At 44.2% G+C, this 24,601-nt stretch overlaps 1 protein-coding gene across 15 annotated transcripts in view; it reads left to right on the forward strand.

The window, feature by feature from the left end:
* Positions 1-24,601, forward strand: part of LOC124033919 (diacylglycerol kinase zeta-like) — a 122,089-nt gene that overhangs the window by 48,675 nt on the left and 48,813 nt on the right. For 5 of the 15 annotated variants that reach the window (XM_046346361.1, XM_046346362.1, XM_046346359.1 and 2 more), the window contains 4 exons: positions 22,426-22,534; positions 22,693-22,788; positions 23,933-24,010; positions 24,305-24,367. In XM_046346361.1, the coding sequence (XP_046202317.1) occupies positions 22,426-22,534; positions 22,693-22,788; positions 23,933-24,010; positions 24,305-24,367 (346 nt within the window). Of the gene's footprint in view, positions 1-9,067; positions 9,227-20,457; positions 21,642-22,425; positions 22,535-22,692; positions 22,789-23,932; positions 24,011-24,304; positions 24,368-24,601 lie in introns of those variants that run through there. The other 10 variants (XM_046346352.1, XM_046346354.1, XM_046346353.1 and 7 more) reach the window with 4 other exon arrangements.

Consider the following 24,601-nt stretch of genomic DNA (forward strand, 5'->3'; position numbering starts at 1 on the left):
TTAGGGCCACCTCATATTCTTTCCTAACCTTCTACGAAAAGTCACTTCTGTCCATAGCTGTACTCCCATCTAGTCACAACTGTGGAGAGGGGCGTTTGTTAATGTGAGGTAACGGACACTCAGAACCTCCACTCTGTTGCTACGGGTAACAGATCTTGGTAGTACGGTCATTTCATGACGCCGCCCAGGTCTCAGTACAGTGCCTGACAACTGTCCCCTGGGTGCATCGCTGGGGGACAAACGGACCCGTCCAAAACGATTACTTCCACACTCCCTCTCATGACCATGCTGCCCCAAGGGCCTTGGCAAGGAGGATGGCTCTTGTAGTGAACACTTGTCTGTGAGCTTTTGATCATGGAGCCTACATTGAAAAGGCAGAACTAAGCCATGCTTTGAAGTTTAAAATTGATGGACCACATAGAACAGCTTCTACATGTAAATGTGCAAAAAAGCATATAAAAATGTATGACTTGGTATGCACTATGCATGGTTGATAGATTTTTTATTTGCCAGTTTAAAAAAAACACATTATACACAGTACAATGGTTATTTTTATAATTATTGTGATATCTGCCTACAGTATATCGTCAACCCCCTCCTTCCCCCACCCCCTCTACCCAGGCCTCATGGTATCTACTTGTTTGTGTGGTGAGTCATGCCTACCTACGCCAGCCTCCATCCCACTCCATACAGACCTGGGTCACCAAGTCTGCTCCTCTGTGTTCAAGGCCGCCTGTGCTGCTGTGAGTGACTCACTGCCTCTCTCCACTCCTTCCATTAAGAAGGTTATGGCCTAAAAACATATATTAGACCCTGGATACGCATTTCGGCAAATTGCAAACTGCAGGTGGAGAGGGGACTGGTTTCTTGTTTCCATGACAACATATTTAAGTGAGATCACAGCATCGATCAGACATAGTGGGTTTCTGACAGACTCCGATCTCCAGTTACAGAAGAATTGGAAGTTAAGAGCATTTGGAAGAGGATGTTGTTCTGGAACTTTGTAAAGACTGAAGATCCTAGAGTTATAGTGCCTTCAAAAATTATTCATACCCCTTGACTTTTCCACATTTTGTTGTATTACGGCCTGAATTCAGAATGGATTAAATATATATTTTTTTCACCCACTTACACCCCATAATGACAGTGAAAGCATGTTTTTAGGAATTTTTGCAAATGTATTGGAAAGGAAATCAATAAATACCTCATTTACATACGTTTTCACACCCTTGAGTCAATACTTTGTAGAAGCACCTTTTGACAGCGATTACAGCTGTGAGTCTTTCTGGGTAAGTATTTTAAGAGCTTTCCACACCTGGATTGTGTAACATTTGCTCATTATTTTTTTAACATTCTTCAAGCACTGGTAAATTGGTTGTTGATCATTTCTAGACAACCATTTTCAGGTCTTGCCATACATTTTCAAGTAGATTGAAGTTAAAACTGTAACTCAGCCACTCTTGGTTAAGCAACTCCTGTGTAGATTTGGCCTTGTGTTTTAGGTTATTGTCCTGCTGAAAGGTGAATTCAACTCCCGGTGTGGTGAAAGGCAGACTGAAGAAAGTTTTCCTCTAGAATTTTGCCTAGATTAGCTCTGTTTCTTTTTTATCCTGAAAAACTCCCCAGTTCTTAATGATTACCAGCATACCCAAGACATTTCAGTTTTAATTTTTAATTCATGTGTAAAAAAACAATACAAATAAATTACAACAGAACTCCGCTTTGACATTATGGGGTAATATGTGTAGGCCAGTGAACAAAAATCTCAATTTAATCCATTTTAAATTCAATCTGTAACACAACAAAATGTGGGAAAAGTCAAGTGCTGTGAATACTTTCTGAAGGCACTGTATAGAATCTTCTCTAAAAGTTGAATATCTCCCCTTTTTCTAGAAACCTCTTTGTTGAGTAACTCTTTGAAGGAGATTGTGGGCATCACCTTGGGAGTCATAGGATGCATCATCTCCATAGTAGCCTCTGCTTTGCCCATGTGTAGAGTGACTGCCTTCATTCCTCAGGTCATCTGGGAGGGCCTTTGGATGAGCTGATTGCTCATGGGACAGTAAGTTCTACGACTCCCTCCTTCCCCAGGACCTGCAGCCCGGGCCTTAGCCATGACCATCATCACCATCATCTTGGGGGTTCTGGGAGGTGATGGTCTTCATCATCGGAGCCAAGTGCACCAATTGCGTCAAAGAGGAACCATCGAAGGCCAAGTTGATAATAATAATTGGGATATTCTTCATCCTGGCTGGTATCCTCCAGCTTACCACTGTCTTCGTGGTTGCCCATTACTTGATAACGGATATTCCCAAATACCAGCTGGGTTTTTTGGGTCTCCATACTCTGCAGCTGCATCTTCAAGAGGAACTACTAACAGCTCTGTACTTTCTTGTAGTGAAAACCATAGAGATTCTATAATTGTTATTGTATAATGTAATTGTATGATGAAAACAACCTCTATCCTATCTGTTCAATGTTGACCAACCTGAAATAACCGGATTAGTGTGTACTGTCAGCAACATTAGTGTTGATACATAAACATTTAAAAAACAACACCTTTCTTGAACCAACATGTCAGGCCTTGTCTTTCTAGCAGTGACTTTGCTCTTAATTCAGGAAAAATGTAATAAGTGGTGTATGTCCCATGGTCTATGTCCCATAAGTGGTCTCACCTTGCTACCTTAAAGGGCAATTCTGCCACTTTTCAACCTTGTATTCATTATCTCCAGCACCATACCAGTGTCTACATATGTGAAAACGGCACGTTTCTATGATCTGTGGTTAAAAAGATATGAAGAAAAGTCCTAAAAAATGCTTCTCTGTGACATGACAGGTTAGGATGAAATAAAATACAAATTTAAACGGGGATTTTCAAAACCTGCAACAAGTTTCTAGCCAGAGGGAGGGTATCTTATTGCTCCCCACGACACCATGTCATCGGGTGGAATGTTTTTAAATGTATATATTTTTTCTACAAAATGTAGAAATGTGAAAGTTTTCACATGTGTAGACAATGGTATTGTGCTGGAGTAATAAAAATTAGGTTGAAAAATGGTGGAGTTTCCCTTTAAAGATGAATGCACTAACTTTAAGTTGCTCTGGATAAGTGTTTGCTAAATTACTAAAATGCTGTTTATTTCCCTATTCACACTTAAAATAAAAGTCCCCATCCTGAATATTGCACCGCTACCATCTTGCCTTGCTTCCTTATTGAAACCACCATGACAAGAGTACCCCATCGCAAAACTTCCCCACTTGACATTTGTGTTTCTTCCTGTGTGAGAACACAAGACACCTGGATATCTATTTCATTTTGTTGTGTCGTATGACTTATATTAGTGACAGTATCTTCCTAGCTTCTCCTTATTTAGCACAGTGCACACCCCACCACAGCATTGCAGGTGTCAGCTTCAACAAGCCTCTCACCAAAGGTTACAGGAAGAGAGCTTGCAATAGGACACAATGATCACTTTTTGATTTCCAGCAAATTAACTCAATACAGCATAGTAACGTGTTCCTCCATTCGCCCACAGTGCAGCCGAGCCATGTTTGATATGGAGACGGTGTCTCGGTTCGGCTGTCTGTGGCCTTGTGCTCTTAACAGTGTCAGGGCTGCCAGGGCTGCAGCCTGAGTGTGAGTGTGGTCAGCCCACACAGCGCAACACTGTTGCACGGTCTTACTCATCAGCCATAACAGCTCTGGTCGCACAGAGCAGGCGTATGAGACTGCTGAGTGTCACTTTACCGGCGCTGAGACATGAGTTAGTTAGTAATATTTGTTGTTAGTCATCCTTGCATAGCGCAGATGTGCAATATCGGTAATAAGACACTAATGGCTCAACTTCAGAACGTAGCGTTCTCCTAAGCCAATACACAGCCACACAAACCGTGAAATTCTATATCCCCCTTTTTTTATCTCTCCCTCTCTATCCTTGCCTATGGGTAGATCTCTCTCTTTTTTCTTCAGCTCTAATGGTGTGGCCATAGAAACAGAACTGTGGACAATGCCTCTGTAAGGGGTGCCAGCCCATGCCCTCTGCCGAACCAGAGGGGAGTCAGGCGAGGCCCTGCAGGAGAGCAACGTGGAGGCCAGGATGGCAGGAGTGTGTGTGTGTGTGTGTGTGTGTGAGATCTTGCACTCTGTGGCCGATGTGAGCAAAACGTTTAAACAGGTTAATGATCTGATGAAATAACAGGGCGCGTTCTCAAAGCATGCGCAGACCAGCTGGCAAGTGTCTAAACAGCTACCCAACCCGTAGGCTGTTCACTCTGCTACCAGGTAATGGTACCGGAGCATCAGCTCTCAGACTAACAGGCTCCTTGACAGCTTCTGCCCCCAAACCATAAGACTGCTATATAGTCAGACTAAATAGTAAATTAATGGTACCCTAACTATCTTACACTAACCCTACGCACATTTACTAGACAATATATAAATTCAACAAAAAAAAGAAATGGCTCTTTTTCAGGACCCTTTCTTTCAAAGATAATTCGTAAAAATCCAATTATCTTCACATATCTTCATTGTAAAGGGTTTAAACACTGTTTCCCATGCTTGTTCAATGAACCATAAACAATTAATGAATATGCACCTGTGGAACGGTCGTTAAGACACTAACAGCTTACAGACGGTAGGCAATTAAGGTCACAGGTTTGAAAACGTAGGACACTAAAGAGGCCTTTCTACTGACTCTGAAAAACACCAAAAGAAAGATGCCCAGGGTTCCTGCTCACCTGTGTGAACGTGCCTTAGGCATGCTGCAAGGAGGCACGTGGAGTGCAGATGTGGCCAGGGCAATGCATTGCAATGCATTGCAATGTGTACTGTGAGACGAAGATAGCGCTACAGGGAGACCGGATGGACAGCTGATCGTCCTCGCAGTGGCAGCCACATGTAACAACACCTGCACAGGATCGGTACATCTAAACATCATACCTGCGGGACAGGTACAGGATGGCAATAACAACTGCCCGAGTTACACCAGGAACGCACAATCCCTCCATCAGTGCTCAGACTGTCCACAATAGGCTGAGCGAGGATGGACTGAGGGCTTGTAGGTCTGTTGTAAGGCAGGTCTTCACCAGACATCACCAGCAACAACGTTGCCTATGGGCACAGACCCACCGTCGCTGGACAGGACTGGCAAAAAGTGCTCTTAACTGACGAGTCGAGGTTCTGTGACACCAGGGGTGATGTTCGGATTCGAGCTTATCATCGAAGAAATGAGTGTTACACCGAGGCTTGTACTCTGGAGCGGGATTGATTTGGAGGTGGAGGGTCCGTCATGGTCTGGGGCGGTGTGTCACAGAATCCACGGACTGAGCTTGTTGTCATTGCAGGCAATCTCAACGCTGTGCATTACAGGGAAGACATCCTCCCTCATGTGGTACCCTTCCTGCAGGCTCATCATGACATGACCCTCCAGCATTACAATGCCACCAGCCATATTGCTCATTCTGTGTGTGATTTCCTGCAAGGCAGGAATGTCAGTGTTCTGCCATGGCCAGCGACGAGCCTGGATCTCAATCCCATTGAGCACGTCTGGGACCTGTTGGATTGGAGGGTAAGGGCTAGGGCCATTCCCCCCAGAAATATCCTTGCAGGTGCCTTGGTGGAATGGTGTGGTAACATCTCACAGCAAGAACTGCGAAATCTGGTGCAGTCCATGAGGAAGAGATGCACTGCAGTACTTAATGCAGTTGATGGCCACACCAGATACTGACTGTTACTTTTGATTTTGACCCCCCCTTTTTCAGGGACACATTATTCAATTTCTGTTAGTCACATGTCTGTGGAAGTTATTCAGTTTATGTCTGTTGTTGAATCTTGTTATGTTCATACAAATATTTACACGTGTTAAGTTTGCTGAAAATAAACGCAGTTGACAGTGAGAGGACGTTTCTTTTTTTGCTGAGTTTATATACACACTCACTCTCACACACTACATTAACACTCCCACACAAAACCGCATACACTACATACGCACACACACACACGTAACACAGACACACGCATACCGACACAACACATGCACACACACACACATTAGACACACACTCGCACACTCACCCACACTTTTACACACTTTATTTTTCAACTATCCTGATGCCTAGTCACTTTACCCTACATTCATGTATATACACAGTATCTACCTCAAATACCTCGTACCTCTGCACATTGATCTGGTACTGTAAATAGATAGATTTAGTTTTATTCCTCCTGTGTTACTATTTTAAACTCTGCACTTCACGGTAAAGTCTACACCAGTTGTATTCGGCGCATGTGACAAATACATTGTGATTTGATGTGTGTGTGTGTGTGTCAGATACAACCTTGCCTGTGGGCCAGTTAAGGGGACACGGGACACTCCAACGTGGAGAGATGGGCATCTGTGTAGCATTAAAGTCACGTGGCACGCAACTCCAGAGCGTCTGCTAAATGACTTAAATGTAAATGTAAATTTGAATACGTGTGCAACACTGGGACATTAATATCACTGAACAGACAGTACTTGCCAAGGCTAGACCTCAAAAACATGTCTGTTTGATTTTGTAATGTTGGTCAGTCATTTGGTTGTGATGGGCATAGCATTGTTGTCTTGACTATTATCTCTGACATCACTGTGGATTTGAGCAAGTGCATTTGAATTGAATCCCTTTTTGACAGCATCTCTTTTTATTTTAAACAGAACTTTCCAGACACGTTTGCCAATGGAAAAAGTTGTCAAAGTGACTTTTTGGACCTGAATGCCAAAACATTCAGGAGATAAAAGTTCTCCAATGTCAACCATTTTGCACTCACTCAACCATGGGACATCCATGTCTTCATCACTGGAAAAGATAAATGGTTGAGTTCAATATCATTAAAACGGTTACAAACAGTGTTGCCAAACTATTTAATTATTTATCTGATTTTTTAATTTTTTAAAAATAAATATGGTAAGTGTTAAACGTTAAAGGTTTAAAAATATCTTAACGCGTAAACTCCTATTTTTCTTTGTATATGTCGTAACTTAGATGCTATTTCACATCATCCGAGGTTGAGACATTTCATGCTGTTGAATAAGGTGTGGGTGCATTTCAGTCATAGGTCAATTCTTTGAATTCTATCGATTCAGACAACAGGAATTTAGCTGGTACACCATTGAAATTTTAGTTGAATTGAAATTGTAACTTCTGATTACTAACACAAAGATGACCGCCGGTCCACCCATTGTTGAATGTCAACTTTAATGGTCATGTCTATTCTATGATCTATATTTCTATGATTTCAATAGATTTCCTATGGAGGATTGACAGTATATTTTAAAACATCTCTTGGTGGTACCATTTGTATAGGGGAAATAATTTTATGGAAAGGTTATGGACCAGGCAAGGCTTCTGATCTGATCCTGGACCATTGACCCAAAGTCTGGTGGTACCATTTGAAAGTTGAAATGTTTATCAGCCAAAACATGACACCCACCCTGTATTCAAGAGCATGTGGTGTCTCAACCAATGGCAGGCACAACACAAAAACCTAAGATGATGTAAAACATGGTCTAAGCTACAACATACAGTACCAGTCGTAAGTTTAGACACACCTACTCATTCTTTATTTTGACTATTTTCTACATTGTAGAATAATAGTGAAGAAATCAAAACTATGAAATAACACACATGGAATCATGTAGTAACCAAGAAAGTGTTAAACAAATCAAAATATATTTGAAATTCTTCAAAGTAGCCACCCTTTGCCTTGATGACAGTAAAAATATAGAAAAACCCTTCAATGAGTAGGTGTCCAAACTTCTGACTGGTACGGTATGTGAATATGAAAAATAATCTAAATTCATGATTTATTTTCTCTCCAGAAATTATAAAATAGTTTGACAACCCTGTTTGTAAGCTTTTAAATGAAATCAATATCGGCCGTTTCTCTTTTCCAGTGATGAAGACATGCTTGTCTCATGGTATGGTGGGATATGCAAAATAGGTCAGTTTTGAGCACCTTTATCTCTTGTGCACTTCTACAATTGGCAACTACTGTATATATGGAAGGTTTCGTTCAGACCAAATGGAGAGAGAATTTGAATGGATTTACCCGAGAGAGTGACCGACAGAGAGGCAAAGGGTTAATCACCCTAATACATTGTGTTAAAGAGCCGCTGAACACGCCAGTTGGCACGTGTTTTTCTGTTGCTCATTTGATTTCAGTCTCGGAGGTGTGTTTCCTGACCGATTCTGCATTTGGTAAATGATGTTTGTCCCACATGAGACACTGTAGATGCTCGAGCCTATTTCACTTCTTCAAAATCCCCAGAATGAATGTAAGGTAACTCAAGAAATCTGTTATTACGTTTTCCGAGGATGATTAGGTTGCGCAATTTTACATCAAACTAAGGTGTTTGGTGCAGTATTTCTCAAGATTTTATTTTTGTGATGTCTTATCTTAATGTAAACAAAGTCATAATTGCTGGGCAGGTTTGTCTCACTGTCATAGTTATTGGATAGAGAGCAATCACCGCGGCTGTTCACCCCATGTTAGTGGGCAAATGGACATCATTAAATCAAAATCCAACCTTCATTTACCCATTGACACACAGATGTTCCAATCTCAGTTTTAGACAAGACTGACTTTATTACCGAAATGATCCTATTCACACTTTGTAATCAATTTTGACGCTAGAATAACTGTTTCTAACTCATATCGATACCACACAAGCTGTTTTCAAAGGTATTCACTCTTTAAAGCTAAATTAAATCCTCTGTGTGTGTGTGTGCGTGTGTGTGTGTGTGTGTGTGTGTGTGTGTGCGCGTGTGTGTGTGTGTGTGTGTGTGTGTGTGTGTGTGTGTGTGTGTGTGTGTGTGTGTGTGTGTGTGTGTGTGTGTGTGTGTGTGTGTGTGTGTGTGTGTGTGTGTGTGTGTGTGTGTGTGTGTGTGTGTGTGTGTGTGTGCATTCAGTTTACGTATGTGTGAGAGAGCATGAACACTCAAGTAAACGGCTCATCAAGGAAGTGTGCTCTATTACCAGAGTTATTTTAGTGTAACCGTTCACCCCCCTGCCCGACACTCCCCCTCCAAGTCTGCCTGGCTGTGACACACATTCTCCCTCCACATGAACCGCTCTGTTGTCGCTCACTCTCTTTCTCTCTTTCTCTTTCCCTCTCGCTCCGTCACACATGGACTAAAAGTTAGACAAACTGGGGAGAGGCGTGGATGGTTGTTTACCTGCTTCCATCAGGTTGTATTTTGAGTCATGACTATTTTTCAATTGACTTGCGTGTGCTGTGTTCTTGCCAAATATGATGTTGTTATTGCTTATTGCTTATACTATTTCAGGATGCAGTGCTGTATCTTTTTGCCCCTTGCGGGCTTCAGTTGGCTGTGTGCACTGTGGATATAGCGTAGCAGCTAATCTGCTGTTTGATTTTCCACGCGAGGCTGTGCGCTGCCAGAGAAGTGTTTTGTTGATGGAACAGAGGCATTGCGGTGGCATAAAGAAAGAAGTGTTTGAACTCATGATAAAGCTGTCTGATGGTGCTCTTTTTGAAGGGTGTCACTCGCTCTATCCGTCACTCTTGAATGTTTTGGGAGGTTCTCTACAATACACAGGGATTTAATGTGTATTTTCTGAGAACCGCGTAGGAAATACTGCCAGAGTAGGAACAGCTGTTCCGTTGTGCCTTTTTCTTTGTGAGTTGTAGTCGAGACGATGTGTGCTTGTACCTGTTGTTGTATATTTGAAAAAGGGCACACTGAAATGTCTTAGTTTACTCATAATGAAATGACACTGTACTCAGACAGAAAAATGCATTTGGCTGTCATGTAAGGGGTTATCTAGTGTTTTCTATTCGTGTTGTTTGTTTTAAACTGTACACCCTGTCAAGACAGAGGGGTTTTGTGCATTACACAAACCATATTTGTTTTTCATTTAAGTGAGTTCCGAAAAATTGACCAACCATACAATTGACCAATCATACAAGTTGAAAACAAACTATATCTGGTTGTGCTGTGCTGAAGTAGATCTTGCTTTCTCTGGACAGTATTAGGCGAGAGATCTGTTGTACCTTTTCCCAGGAGCCCCTATCAGTTTGGCTGTGTAGGGTTCGATAACAGACAGAGACAACCTTGGACTTGTAGTGACATTGTTTTCCCCACGCTGACTGATCAGCAGACCAGGGGAGCCCAATGGGCCTCTTTCAGGCAACAGTTGTACCTCATGATACTCATTTTAGGGTTACGCCATAAGGTATGTGAATACGAGTGTAATGTAGGCTACCCTAGAACAGTTGTAGAGTAGTGTACACAACATTGGGGAAATGTCTTGGGGAAAAAAGAGTATTGTAAAAGAGAAATGATTTGCTGATAGGTTACAATCGAATTACAACATTATGGTAATCATGTGGAAAATGTAAGTGACACAATGTTCTCTTGACTAATTGTGCGTTTGCTTGGGCATGGAGCAAGGTGGGAAAGACCAATGTTTTAGAACTGCAGCCCACAGTGGTTGTTAAAGAGTAGAGTCCGTGTAATGAACATAGCCATGATGTCATCAAGCATGCAGATACATAGGACAACAGCAATATACAGTACCAGTCAAAAGTTTGGACACACCTACAGTACGCATTCCAGGATTTTCTTTATTTTTACTATTTTCCAAATTGCAGAATAATAGTGAAGACATCAAAACTATGAGATAGCACATATGCCATGTAGTAACCAAAAAAGTGTTAAACAAATCAACATATATTTTACATTTGAGATTCGTAAAAGTAGCCACCCTTTGCCTTGATGACATCTTTGCACACTCTTGGTATTCTCTCAACCAGCTTCATGAGGTAGTCACCTGGAATGCATTTCAGTGGGATCCCCGGGACCACCCATACGTAGAATGTATGCACACATGACTGTAAGTCGCTTTGGATAAAAGCATCTGCTAAATGGCATATATCAATGAACAGGTGTTCCTTTTTTTAAGTGAATTTGTGGAATTTCTTTCCTTTAATGCGTTTGAGCCAATCTGTTGTGTTGTGACTAGGTAGGGGTGGTATCAAGTCCATATTATGGCAAGATCAGCTCAAATAAGCAAAGAGAAACAACAGTCCATCATTACTTTAAGACATGGAGGTCAATCAATCCAGAAAACTTTGAAAGTTTCTTCAGTTGCTATGATGAAGCTGGCTCTCATGAGGACCGCCACAGGAAAGGAAGACCCAGAGTTACCTCTGCTGCAGAGCACAAGTTCATTAGAGTTAGCTGCAAGTCAGATTGCAGCCCAAATAAATGCTTCACAGAGTTCAAGTAACAGACACATCTCAACATAAACTGTTCAGAGGAGACTGCTTGAATCAGACCTTCATGGTCAAATTGCTGCAAAGAAACCACTACTAAAGGACACCAATAACTTGCTCGGGACAAGAAAAACGAGCAATGGACATTAGGCCGGTGGATATCTGTCCTTTGGTCTGATGAATCCAAATTTGAGATTTTTGATTCCAACGGCCGTGTCTTTGTGAGACGCAGAGTAGGTGAACGGATGATCTCCGTATGTGTGTTTCCCACCGTGAAGCATGGAGGAGGAGGTGTGATAGTGTGGGGTATGCTTTGCTGATGACATTATCAGTGATGTATTTAGAATTAAAGGCACACTTAACCAGCATGGCTACCACAACATTCTGCAATGATACGCCATCTCATCTGGTTTGCGCTTGTTTTTGAACAGGACAATGACCCAAAAAAAACACCTCCAGCCTGTGTAAGGGCTATTTGACCAAGAAGGAGAGTCATGGAGTGCTGTGTCAAATAACCTGGCCTCCACAATCACCCGACCTCAACCCAATTGAGATGGTTTGGGATGAGTTGGACCGCAGAGTGAAGGAAAAGCAGCCAACAAGTGCTCAGCACATGTGGAAACTCCTTCAAGACGGTTGGAAAAGCATTTCTCATGAAGCTGGTTGAAAGAATTCAAAGTGTGCAAAGCTGTCATCAAGGCAGAGGGTGGCTACTTTGAAGAATCACAAATTCAAAAGGCACTCGCACATCTGAGCAATCTTTTTTTGCAGGTGCATGGCAACAGTTGAACAAGATGAAGGAAAAAGGAAACCGCACACTGCTCTTGATAGTATCACCGATATTTAATACGTTTACGTACTTTGAAGAATCTAAAATATGACATGTATTTTGATTTGTTTAACACTTTTTTGGTTACTACATGATTCCATATGTTAGTTCATAGTTTTGATGTCTTCACTATTATTCTACAATGTAGAAAATAGTTGTTTTTTATAAGTAAAACCTTTGAGTTAGTCGGTGTGTGAACTTTTTACTGGTACTTGTGTATATCTACACAAATCAGGACATGTACATAGTGAACACATTGTAAATATGAAAATAGTATACAGTATTTCAGAACGTGACCTACCGCTTACATAACAATATCAGGCTGGGAAGAATTGATGTTTGCAATCTCCCCCCATCTGCAAGCATGACCAATGGCATAACACCTTATTGATGTGTAAATTCAACCAACCAATAGGAATGCCTTAACATCAGATAAATACACTGAGTGTACATACCATTAGGAACACCTTCCTAATTGCACCCCTTTTAACCGCCAGAACAGCCTCAATTCGTCAGGGCATGGACTACAAGGTGCCGAAAGCGTTCCACAGGGATGCTGGCCCATGTTGACTCCAAGCTTCCCACAGTTGTGTCAAGTTGGCTGGATGTCCTTTGGGTGGTGGGTCATTCTTGATACACAGGAAACTGTTGAGCGAGGAAAAACAGAGCAGCATTGCAGTTCTTGACACACTCAAACTGGTTCGCCTAGCACCTACTACCAAACCCCGTTCAAAGGCACTTAACTATTTTGTCTTGCCCATTCACCCTCTGAATGGCACACGGACACCGTCCATGTCTCAATTGTCTCAAGGCTTAAAAACCCTACTCTAACTTGTCTCCCCCCCTTCATCTACACCGATTGAAGTCAAGTTAACAAGTGATGTCAATAAGGGATCATAACGTTCACCTGGTCAGTCTATGTCATGGAAAGAGCAGGTGTTCCTAATGTTTTGTACACCCGGTGTTTAGGCAAACCGACTGACTATTAAACTAGAGAGAGGGGGATAACAACAACAACCATCACCATCACTGATACTGCTGTTGTAGTGCAGGCTCCTGCCTTGAGCCATTGATCAGGGTGTTGTCCTGTGCTGAGTGACACCACAGTAGTGGGGAAAGGATTATGGACCAGACCAGGCTTCTGATCTGATCCTGGACCAAAGGGTCTCTGGTCCAGTCTGTGAGAAACCTCAGTTTCCCTCTACTACAGATGAGCAATTGAATTTTCCCTCCATAAATGACTGTAGCCGGTGCTATTCGCCGTGCTAGCTATGTTGACATGGCTGTGGAAATGGTGTGCTCTCTGAGCTCACCGTCAGGCTGCGCCAGCCAGCCCTGTAGTGTCGTGCTGAAGCTCGATGAATGGATGTTTATGTTAAAGGGAGGGAGAGAGAGAGTAGACAGACCTATATAGGGATGGAGAGAGGAGACATGTAGAGCACAGATCTCTATGTTTGTGAAATCAACCCACGAAGAATCCTTTTTTTGCAATCTGTGAATTATTCCACTCCATATCTGTTAACAGACCTTCAGGCAACATTTCAGTTCACTGCACATCCATTATATAAGGGTAGCTTAGTTATTTGACACTGTCCTAGAGGACGACCTAGCCTGGGAGAGTTAACGCAGTCCAGATTAGGCATTTTCCCCAGAGGCTTTCTAGGACACGTCCAAGTCTCCCTCTACACAGGGGGATTCATCATCAATACAAGTGCCTTCAGAGGATCTAAGGGAGATGTATCCACAGACGTGCCAAGATGGTGACATTTACTTTTGCTTACAGTGGAAGGAAAAGTATAAATTTGATGGCCGTGCCGTGAGCTCCATTATCCTCATATAACATTGGAGTGTTTACCAAACCCAGAGCAGCAGCATTAAGGCTTCATTCTTGACTGCTACTATTATCACGCACTATGCGATTCTGAAGGACACGAGCTCCGTGGCTATTTATTCCTACTGACCTTTTTGTATGTTTTACATGTAAATATTTAATAGGCTAGTTATGGTGATATTTTCCAGTGGTGGTATTTGCTGGCTGTGACCCCACCTCACTTTTCTTTTCCCATGGAGGATCCAAACGAATAACAGCTCAACTCTTTGTCTCTGCTGTCGCATACAACTTCTCCTCTCCGCAGAAAGGAAAGTCAATAATCTACTAAGTACTAAGAGTAAGACATTCTGACTCAACGTTGGGCTCACAGCGCAGTGACTTCATTTGCAAGTTGAATAGGTTTTCTTTCTGTCGAACAGTGGCTGAAGGCTGGGCTCGAGGCCTACGGTCCTTAACTCCGAATGGAAACAAAAACAAGTCCTCCTCTGTTTCTCAGGTCCACTGGTAACCTAATTGCTTTTTACTGACACTCCCTCTCGACTCCATTCTCTCACACCATACTGTCAACATGGCTCAGGCTCACACTGAGCACCGCTCGCATACTGCACCGTACTGCTGCTTTGCAGGGACATTTGAGAGCTACCATGTGAGAGTGACTTTTCAGAATTGTGACCGTGTTACTGCAAAATGGTTCATCCGTTTTGCGACATATTAATACATGAGAAAGGAACAAAATATACACCTCCCCCCCCATAAACATTTCAGTGCCTATATGTACTTAGGATACGTACGGTTCACGTTTAGTCTACTTCTATCTGAGGGTACATTGAATGGATTATTGTACATTTTGTTTGTCAATGATTTGGTGATTAAGTCCTGCATTTGCGGAACCTTAATGGGACAACTAATCACTTTCAGCTGTTTTGGGTGAAGGTAAATCCTAAGGCATGTGAATGTATCACAGCGGCAGGCTTATCAAAACCCCCTGTTCAAATCACATCACTCTACTCTAGGGTCGTAACAAAGTCAAAACATTGACAGTACAACAGTAGATGTGATTACACTCATCCTTGGCCACACAGGTCGTCCCCCTAGATTTATTTTTTAATTTTTAATTTAACCTTTATTTAACCAGGTAGGCAAGTTGAGAACAAGTTCTCATTTACAATTGCGACCTGGCCAAGATAAAGCAAAGCAGTTCAACGCAATACAACAACACAGAGTTACACATGGAGTAAAACAGACATACAGTCAATAATACAGTAGGGAAAAATAATTCTATATACGATGTGAGCAAATGAGGTGAGATAAGGGAGGTAAAGGCAACAAAAAAAATATGCAGCTAGTCTTGATGCAGCTTGGTTTGAGGCATGATGCTTTGCTAGAATCCGGTACTGTTGATCTCATTTACATTTGCCCCTGTGGTATTAATGCATTTAACAGACCAGGATGTCCAGATCGATCAGGGGCCGGGGGTAGTGGGTGCACACACTTGGCCTGATGCCCACGCCTAACCCAGGCACATTGATCTGGATGATGGCTCCATGACACCGCCCTCATCGGATCACGCCTCAGTAATCTAGGGGAACAGGTTGCTGTGGTTACTCAGCTCGGACTGGGTTGATAAGCTGGTGGGCTTAATGCCTCAAACCAGCAGGCATGGGGAGCTTACCCTCCTGTAGGTTGACACTCCAACCCTAGTTGTAACTAACTTGATTCAGCTTCACAACCAGCTAATTATTAGAAATCAGGTGTGCTATATTAGGGTTGGAGTGAAAAACCTACAGGACGGTTGCCCTGGTCTATGGTCTAGGAGGGAGAAGTATTTCTGTCTCTCTCTTCCTCTCCCCACCCGTTCTCTCTCACTGGTGCACACACACTCTCCCCCGCTCTATCTGTGAGGCATAGCAGGAGGTAGTCTCTTTTGACTCTTATCTGTGACGTGTACATGTGGGGCCTAGCGGGATGCAGCGGGCGGGAGCCAGCAGCAGTGAGAGAGCAGCCGGGAGGATATAAACAGAGGGGGTGCTATAAATAGCCCAGTACTCTTCCTGTCCCACATCATATACACTACGTGATTGTCGAACATCTCATTCCAAAATCATGGGCATTAGTATGGAGTTGGTCCCCCCCTTTGCTGCTATAACAGCCTCCACTCTTCTGGGAAGGCTTTCCACTAGATGTTGGAACATTGCTGCGGGGACTTGCTTCCATTCAGCCTCAAGCATTAGTGACGTCGGGCACTGATGTGGGCGATTAGAACTGGCTCGCAGTAGGCATTCCTATTAATCCCAAAAGTGGTTGAGGTCAGGGCTCTGTGCAGGTCAGTCAAGTTCTTCCACACCAATATCAACAAACCATTTCTGTATGGCCCTCGCTTTGTGCACGGAGGCATTGTCATGCTGAAACAAGGAAAGGACCTTCCCCAAACTGTTGTCACAGAGTTGGAAGCACAGTATCATCTAGAATGTCATTGTATGCTGTAGCATTAAGATTTCCCTTCATTGGAACTAAGGGGCCTAGCCCGAACCATGAAAAACAGCCCCAGACTATTATTCCTCCTCCACCAAACTTTACAGTTGGCACTATGCAGGTAGCGTTCTCCTGACATCTACGGTGAAGCGTGATTCATCACTCCAGAGAACACGTTTCCCCAATCCCCGAATTGTATGCTATCCAATCGGTATTTACAGTCTTGTCTCATCGCTGCAACTCCCGTACGGACTCGGTAGAGGTCGAGAGTCGTGCATCCTCCAAAAAACAACCCAACCAGGCCGACACAATGCCCGCTTAACCCGGAAACCAGCCGCACCGATGTGTCGGAGGAAACACTGTGCACCTGGCAACTGTGTCAGAGTGCACTGCACCCGGCCCGCCACAGGAGTCGCTAGTGCGCGATGGGACAAGGACATGCCTGTCGGCCAAACACTCCCCTGACCCGAACGACGCTGGGCCAATTGTGCGCTGCCTCATGGGTCTCCCGGTCGCGGCCGGCTGCGACAGAGCCTGGACTCGACAGCTAGCACTGCTAGCACTGCGATGCGATTCCTTAGACCACTACGCATCTCGGGAGCCTTCCTCCGGTTGACTTGCTAGGTATTAGAGGGAGTTTTGTAACAGCTGATGCTGGGTCAGTCTACGTTTTGTTAATCCCGATCCGCATCAGGCAATGGGAGGGGCCTGTGACTAATTCATCTGTCAGGAATGGAGGCCATAATACAAACAGGATTGTGTGTGTGAGGGAGTGTGTAGACCTGTCTGTGTTTATGTATTTTTGTTACGTGTGTGTATGGTATTGTGTGTTTTATTTCCGTGAGCATTGTATTTCATATTGATTTGTTTGGGAGTGCATGGACTGACCGTCGTGACAGTGTTGTGCCATAGAAAAACCCAATGCTTTTAAGCAGTTCTAAACGAGGAATCTATTGAGTTAATGCACAGCATGCACTCACTGTGACGCACGTAAATGATGCTAAATGCACATATTTGAGAGGATGGAGAGTCTAACGTTGATGTGTTGAGCTTATATATATTTTTTTTTTGGGGGGGGGGGGGGTTAACCAGTCTATTTCCATAACCTTGTTATCTATCTGTCAATCGAACAGTCAGTATTTAACTCTTCATAGAGTTAGTATGCAGGAGGGAGGGGGAGGAAATGATCAATCTAGGGACTTGCGAGCTTGTGTTTCGAGCTTATTGTAGCCATAAAGTTGATACAGTGATACTGACTGAGTTTAATCATAGCCACCTTTAGGGGTTTGCTAAATGGACCTGTTGGCTACCGTACAGTATATTGTGACTACCTAGGGATAATAATAAACATAAGTCACCATTTCTAGATGAAAACATTCAAGAACTGGACAGGAGTGTGATTACATTTATCATAGATTCTGTAGCCGGTTAAGTCAACAAGTGGCAAAGACCTTGTCTGTGGTTCTGTTTTGAAAGACTGTCGCATTTTCCCTGATCTATGATTTAAACGCTACTGTACGTGAATGCAGCCACATATGCTTGAGGCCTCGGCCAGATGACTTTTGACCCTGACTCTCAGAATGCTCCAGGGGTGGGTGTGGGGGTGGGAAACCCAGGCTGGGAATACACACTGAAGAGATGGTTCATATTAGAGCCAGAAACCCTCAGCATCCCTCTTGTGCTGGATTCCCGAAAGGTTTTTCAGTATGGACTTTCATCATATTTGTTTAAAGTGCAGTCAAAAATGTGTTTTCCTATGTTTTGTTTGTACAGTATTTACACACTATGAGGTTGGTTAAATAATGATAATGCCCTTTTAGTGTAAGAGCTGTTTGAAAAGACCGCCTGAGATGTTTTGATGGGATGCAGTTTTGGCCTGCCTGGTGACATACCAGGCAGTAAATTAGTTAATAGACCAATCAGAAAGCGAGATCGAAATCTCTCTGTCAACAGCTAGTTTTACATTTCAGACCACTCCCAGACAGTCCTCGCAGAATTATTGTTTGAGAATTTGCTCTTGCTAAGAAGCTATTTTTGTTTCTTTTTGACATTTCACTTGAATACAATCACAGTAAGGTACTTAATTGTGACCCCAGAAATGATTTGAGATAGAAACTGCTGCATTGGACCTTGGTTAAATAAATGAATCCGACAGCCACAGTACACAGTCAGGTGACATCAGGCTAATAGGCCTCAGTCCTGCTCACTTATGGTGAACTAAATATCTCTGTACAATAGAGAGAGTAAGTCCATGTCTCTCTGCATATACATTGCCTTTGGATAGTAATTCAGACCCCTTGATTTAGCCTTATTCTAAAATAAAAAGACTTGAGGCTTTAATCGCTGCCAAAGATGCTTCAATAAATATCAATTAGCCAACATTTCTTAAAACCTGTTTTTGCATTGTCATTATGGGGTATTGTGTGTGGATTGATAAAGGAAAAAAACAGTTTAATACATCTTAGAATAAGGCTGTAACCTAACCATGTGGAAAAGGTCAACGGGTCTGGATAGGCGCTGTATGTGTAAAAACCCTCCTATGAGTAACCAATAATGTGCCGTATACACCGCCGCTGTAAGACCTGTGGATGAATCCCTGCGGTTTAAGAAAATGTTTGAATCATCGGAGACTGACGTTGATCAATTTCTCACTAGGTCTTCTCTCATTGTCTCTCTTCACGCTGCATGACAGATGGGATTAATGATGCTTGTGTGGCGGAAACAATCTCTGCTCTGCGTGGTACTTTTATCCCCTGCCTCGGTCGTGCTTCTCTCCCCTCCACATCCACCTCACCCCACCGGCACCACCCTTTTGCCATTTTTATTAATTCCTTTTTTTTTTGAATGTCTAATGAATAGAATAAGAGATGAGAAGGATCAAAGGCTCCATTGGCGGATTCTCCTCCACAACCAGCCTTCATCACAAGAGAGATAGAGCGAAGCGAGAATATCCGTGACATGTATAATATTTCAAAGGGAAAATTGGCCTTTCCGTCCACTATACTTCATCCTCAACACTTCATTGACAAGGGGGCCTAGGATCTCTCTGTCATAAATACTTCACCTATCTTCTTCGTTTGTTGTTAGCATTAGCTGCCTGGCACAGGATGTGAGAAGACACCTTGTCTCCGGTGTTGGAGCTCGTCTTCAGCTTGAATCAAAGCGTTGACAGGCTAATGCCGCTGAGCACCTCCACTGCCTATACACATGTCACTTCCTGTGAAGAGTATCTGTATCAGTCTGTATGTAATCAAAGGAGGAGGCTCTGGGTGATTTTTGATGGTCTGAGATTCGTAATACAACAGCTTGGCATCCTGTGGAGGTTGCCTGAGCCTTGCCCCACGTCTCTACATCGCAACTGTGTAGACAATGGTTTATGAATTCACAATTCAGATTGTGATATCGAAGTAAAGATGATCAGAACAATGACTTCCTTTTATGAAGTTGATATCCACCCTTCCCTTTCATTGTTGGCAGAGGGAAACGCTTTGTATGGAGTTGAGGTTCATGGATAATGACACATTCTTTGGTTCTGTCAAGTGGCGTATCTGATGAGGTGATTGAACAGAATATTAAAGGCAGTTGCTAAATATATCCTCTGGCTTTGTGCCGTAGGGGTGTCACAATGATAGGTGTCGTGTGATAGGTGACCTGGACTCGGCTCTACTTTCACCAGACAGAACACTACTGAGGTATAGCGTTACAGGTGGTGAGTTATTGAACCGGGGCGGCTGGTCACGTTGCTTGTACTGGAGAACGGAACTGTTATCGCTCTAGATGCGTTGTCGAATGTCCCTTTGTAAGCAGATTTGGTTACTGACAGTATCACTAGTCAGCCAATTGACGTTGCTCTTTGAGCGTCTAGGTGCAGATTAGTCTCGTGAGCTTTACCTTCTCTGGCAGCAGTATATGAGTTCAGACATTTCACTTTCAACTTTTCCACACAGGGGTGAAAAGAACAGTACTGTATCCTTATTGATAACAGTTGGATAGTGGATTGTGTACCGTTTTGAAGGTTTTGCTTACAGACTGATTTTTCGTACCAACAGCCACTGCAGAGGGACAGTGAAAAGGGGACCCAGAAGCTGTGGGTTGTCATGGACACCTTTTTCCGCCGGCACTTTAGACTGAAAGGGGCTGGGCAATCCCGACACAGACGGCCTGGCGTGGCAGTGCCCACAAGCAAGGCTCGCCGGCGCTCCAGTGTAGGACTGCCCTCTGCTGGCCTGGTCCAACGTAGACGCTCTAGTGTGGGACTGCCATTCACAGGTCCTGTTGGAGACAGAAGATCCAGTGGAGGCCTGTCGCCGACGGCTCAAGCCCAACGAAGACACTCCAGTGTTGGCCTGCCGTCAGGTTATGTGGGCCGTAGATTCTCCAGTGTGGGCTTGGCCTGCGCTGCTCACCAACAACGCAGGCACTCCAGCGAGGTGCAGGGGGGGCACTGTTGTTATGGAGGCGGGAATCTAGTGAGGACCAGATACTACACCAGGCGTCGTTCTAGCACCACCGTGGCCTGTGTCAACCCCCGCTTCTCTGTCCGCCGCCGGCAAGCCGGCAAGCTCCGAACCATCGACACCCACCTGCTGGGGCCCTCAATGCTGCTGGCCAGCCTGGTCCAGATGAGTGAGGAACAGCAGAAAGGGGCAACAGAGGTGCAGGGCGGTGAGGGGTCGTCAGGAGAGGACACTGAGAGCTACCCCTCCTCGTGCTGCTCCGAGTCAGAGGGGGACAGCTGCAGTAAGAGAGAGTGTAGCACCAGGTCAGAGGGCAGCGGGAGTGAACGAGAGGGGACTGCGGCATCATCATCATCATATCCAGAGGGACAGAGGATGTGGGAGGACTGGAATCAGACTCATAGTGTGGCAGCCTTAACGATGGAGAACATCCAGCCCCGGCCCCTGAGCCGCGCCCTGCGCTGCCTGCGCCGTAACTCCTCCCAGCTGCTGCCGGCGGAGGCGGTGCACCGTAGCAGGGCGGTCTACGGTTTGCACGGGCGTTATCGACGCTCCAGCCAGTTACGGAGGCCTTCCACCATCTCCAACAGCGCCTGGCCAGGCAGGCTAGTCCACCCACCCAGCCGCAGGAGCTCTATAGTGGCCTGCCACTCCTCCCGTTCCCTGTATAGGAACTGTTCCGCCTGCTGGAAACCCAGGGGCCGCAGGGAGTCCCTCAGCCCCCTGCAGGGCATCTACTATGACCCCCGCCTGGAGACTTGGAGTGGGTTCGTCTCGTATGTAGACCCCCCTACCTTCGCCTGGGTTACAGGCAGTGTGTGTGTGTGTGTGTGTGTGTGTGTGTGTGTGTGTGTGTGTGTGTGTGTGTGTGTGTGTGTGTGTGTGTGTGTGTGTGTGTGTGTGTGTGTGTGTGTGTGTGTGTGTGTGTAGGGGAGGGGGGCATCTATGGCAGAATACACACAGAAAATGTCTGTATCCACAGCGCATGTTTTAGACCACACTATTTGTTTTATCCGAACAATAAAAGGGGGAAATGCATGCCAAAGTCACTGGCCATTCCTGCCTGTCCAGCCATACCAGCACTTCCTGGTCTAAAGTGTTGAACCTGCTGCAGTATGTAACTGCAAAATCTTTCATATTGTACATTTAACTCTGCTGATCTTTTGTGTTGCTGACATGTAAGCTAGGATTTTTGTTGAGTGACTCCTACAGCACCTTTCATGCAGGGTCTCAGTCACACAAACCTGTCAAATACCCACCTAGACATCGTCTGTACCTGACTGCACATCAGCTCAACGGGGTGTTGTCCAACCGAAGGGAAGGACAAGCAACCACTTCAAAAGCTGTATATTGCATGACGTCAGAAGTACCATTTCATTATACATCATGTGTGCTAAACCTCTCTCTTTGATCAGGGCCTACCTTTTTTTCGTCAGTGAAGAGTGGGTTTACCATTAGGCACTTGAGTTTACTGGTGTTGTGATGCCGTATCACACTGGGAGTGTCATCTCAATGATGTTATGGCAATCCTTCAAAGGTGTTGTGTCTGTGTCTTTTCAGGAAGGCCATCGCTAAATCGGGTCTACAGCACCTGTCTGCCCAGCCCAGTGCCTCAGCCCTGGCCAAGTTTGACCCAGACAGGGAGATCCGGAGCAGCTGTGACTGGACCGTAAGTGCAGCCTCTGGCCCAGCTTATAGATCTTTTTTTGTTACCTCATCATTTATTTATCCAGAGATACTGTTTGGCAGTGGATTCTATGAGCTGAGATTCCTATTTGTCAGGGTGAAAAAAAGGGTGCATTTAATAGACTCTGCCTTTTCCTCCAGGAGAACGCCCTGTATGGGGAGCACATCTGGTTTGAGACCAATGTCTCCGGGGACTTCTGTTACGTCGGAGAGCAGCACTGCGTCGCCAAGACACTGGTGAGTGGGTTTGTGTGCAGCTACCCCTGGCCCAGCCCGACATTGCAAAGCCACAGATGCTGTGAGAGGAAGAGGGGAAGGGGGGAATGAACTCATTATCGAGGAGAAGTATTTGTAGTGAAACCCTAAAACTCCTTGTCACACTGTTTTTCGTCCGTCAGTGGATGATACTGTCCAGATGTATTCCACCCGGTAACATACTGTACACTTCCAGAGAATGCCGATTGTATAGCTCAATAGCTCTCTGCAACTGTAAACATTACAGTATGAGATGGTGCCATGTTATGAACACAAACACGGTCTCTTCCTTGTTTTGGAAAACTGATGGGATAATAAAAAGTGGCCAACTAGGAAGAGAACCGGTAAAACGAGCCCAATCTTTTTGGTTTCCTTCCAGATGATGCAGAAGTATGTTTTCACTGCATTATTTGTATGATACTTAGTTCTGATAGCCACAGTGTGTGACACCCAAAATGAATGTTATGCAATGCTGTATACCAGGGGTGTCAAACTCATGACAAAGTGTCTGCTGGTTTTTGGTTAGACACTCGACCGTAGACTCTCGGCCCTCTGTGGAATGAGTTTGACACCCCTTGTGTAGAGGCTCCCTCTGGTGTCCACATAACCATAACACACTTCACCGAAGAAGTGGTGCTGCCATCTTGAGGGTGTTGCACCCATAGAGGTAGACAGAGTGCCCTTCTTTGCATCTGTGCCATATGTCTTCTGTGACAACATCGGCCGCGCCATTGAGAGCTTTCTTAATTTTAAAGTAGTCAAAGGTGGATACTGCCACCTGGAGTGTGTTGTCTGAACAGGTATAAAACCAATGTTTGTAATTTACTGCCACCTGCAGTTAAGGAATGTTTGCTCAGGTGTATAATGCATTTGGCTGATCCCTCCTGAGGTCTTTGATGGAATTATGGGATTCTTCCATAACCCATAGGAAGTTCCACCAAGTTGACTACTTTAAAATGGGGAAAGTCTTCGATGGCACTGCCTACGCTAAAACTGGCTTTGAGGCATTAGAGCGGTCTATCTACGTTTATGCTTGTGCCCTGAATTATCGAGTTAAATAAAGTAATTTCATTACGAGAAGAGTCATTAAATAATACTCTCTCACTCTCATCTCTTGTCACCACAGCAAAAATCCGTAGCCCGGAAAAAGTGTGCAGCCTGCAAGATAGTGGTTCACACAATCTGCATAGAGCAGCTAGAAAAGGTATGTTTCAAGCCATTTTCCCAACAAATGCTTCACAAACTTTTGTTCCAGCGAACTGTGCTTTCACCTGGTAGCAGATAGATGTTAATACATGATGTATCACCAAAGTTGTGGAAATTAGTTAACAGCATGAATACCAAGACCAAATGAGTTGCAAATGTTGAATCCCGGAAATACCGTAATATCAGCATTTTCAGATGTTGTCTGTCAAGGAGACAAAATGTTTCCATCACATCAGGCAAGATGCGATTGAAATGGTAGCCTGCCAACCTAACCCATCCTGCTCCTCTCCAGTTATTCGACACCAAGGCTATTCCAAATGAAGCCAGCCTGCTTATCGAAGACCCCAACTTTAGAGTGAGACACTCTGACCTCTCTCAGGCTGCTATGGGATATAACTAGTGCTAGATCATACTCCTTCTCTGACCCTATCTCACTACGCTACCTGACCCATTGACCTAACCCTCCAATGCTGCACTCTGATTGGGCCATTCTCTGGATAATCAAAGTTTCTTTCCAAAATTGGGCTACTTTGATTGGTAGTCGAATAGATTGGGTCGCTCTTTCCTAGAAATGTTTAGTTGCCGAGTT

Source organism: Oncorhynchus gorbuscha, linkage group LG04 (genome assembly GCF_021184085.1).
Source record: "Oncorhynchus gorbuscha isolate QuinsamMale2020 ecotype Even-year linkage group LG04, OgorEven_v1.0, whole genome shotgun sequence".
Taxonomy (NCBI): Eukaryota; Metazoa; Chordata; class Actinopteri; order Salmoniformes; family Salmonidae; genus Oncorhynchus; species Oncorhynchus gorbuscha.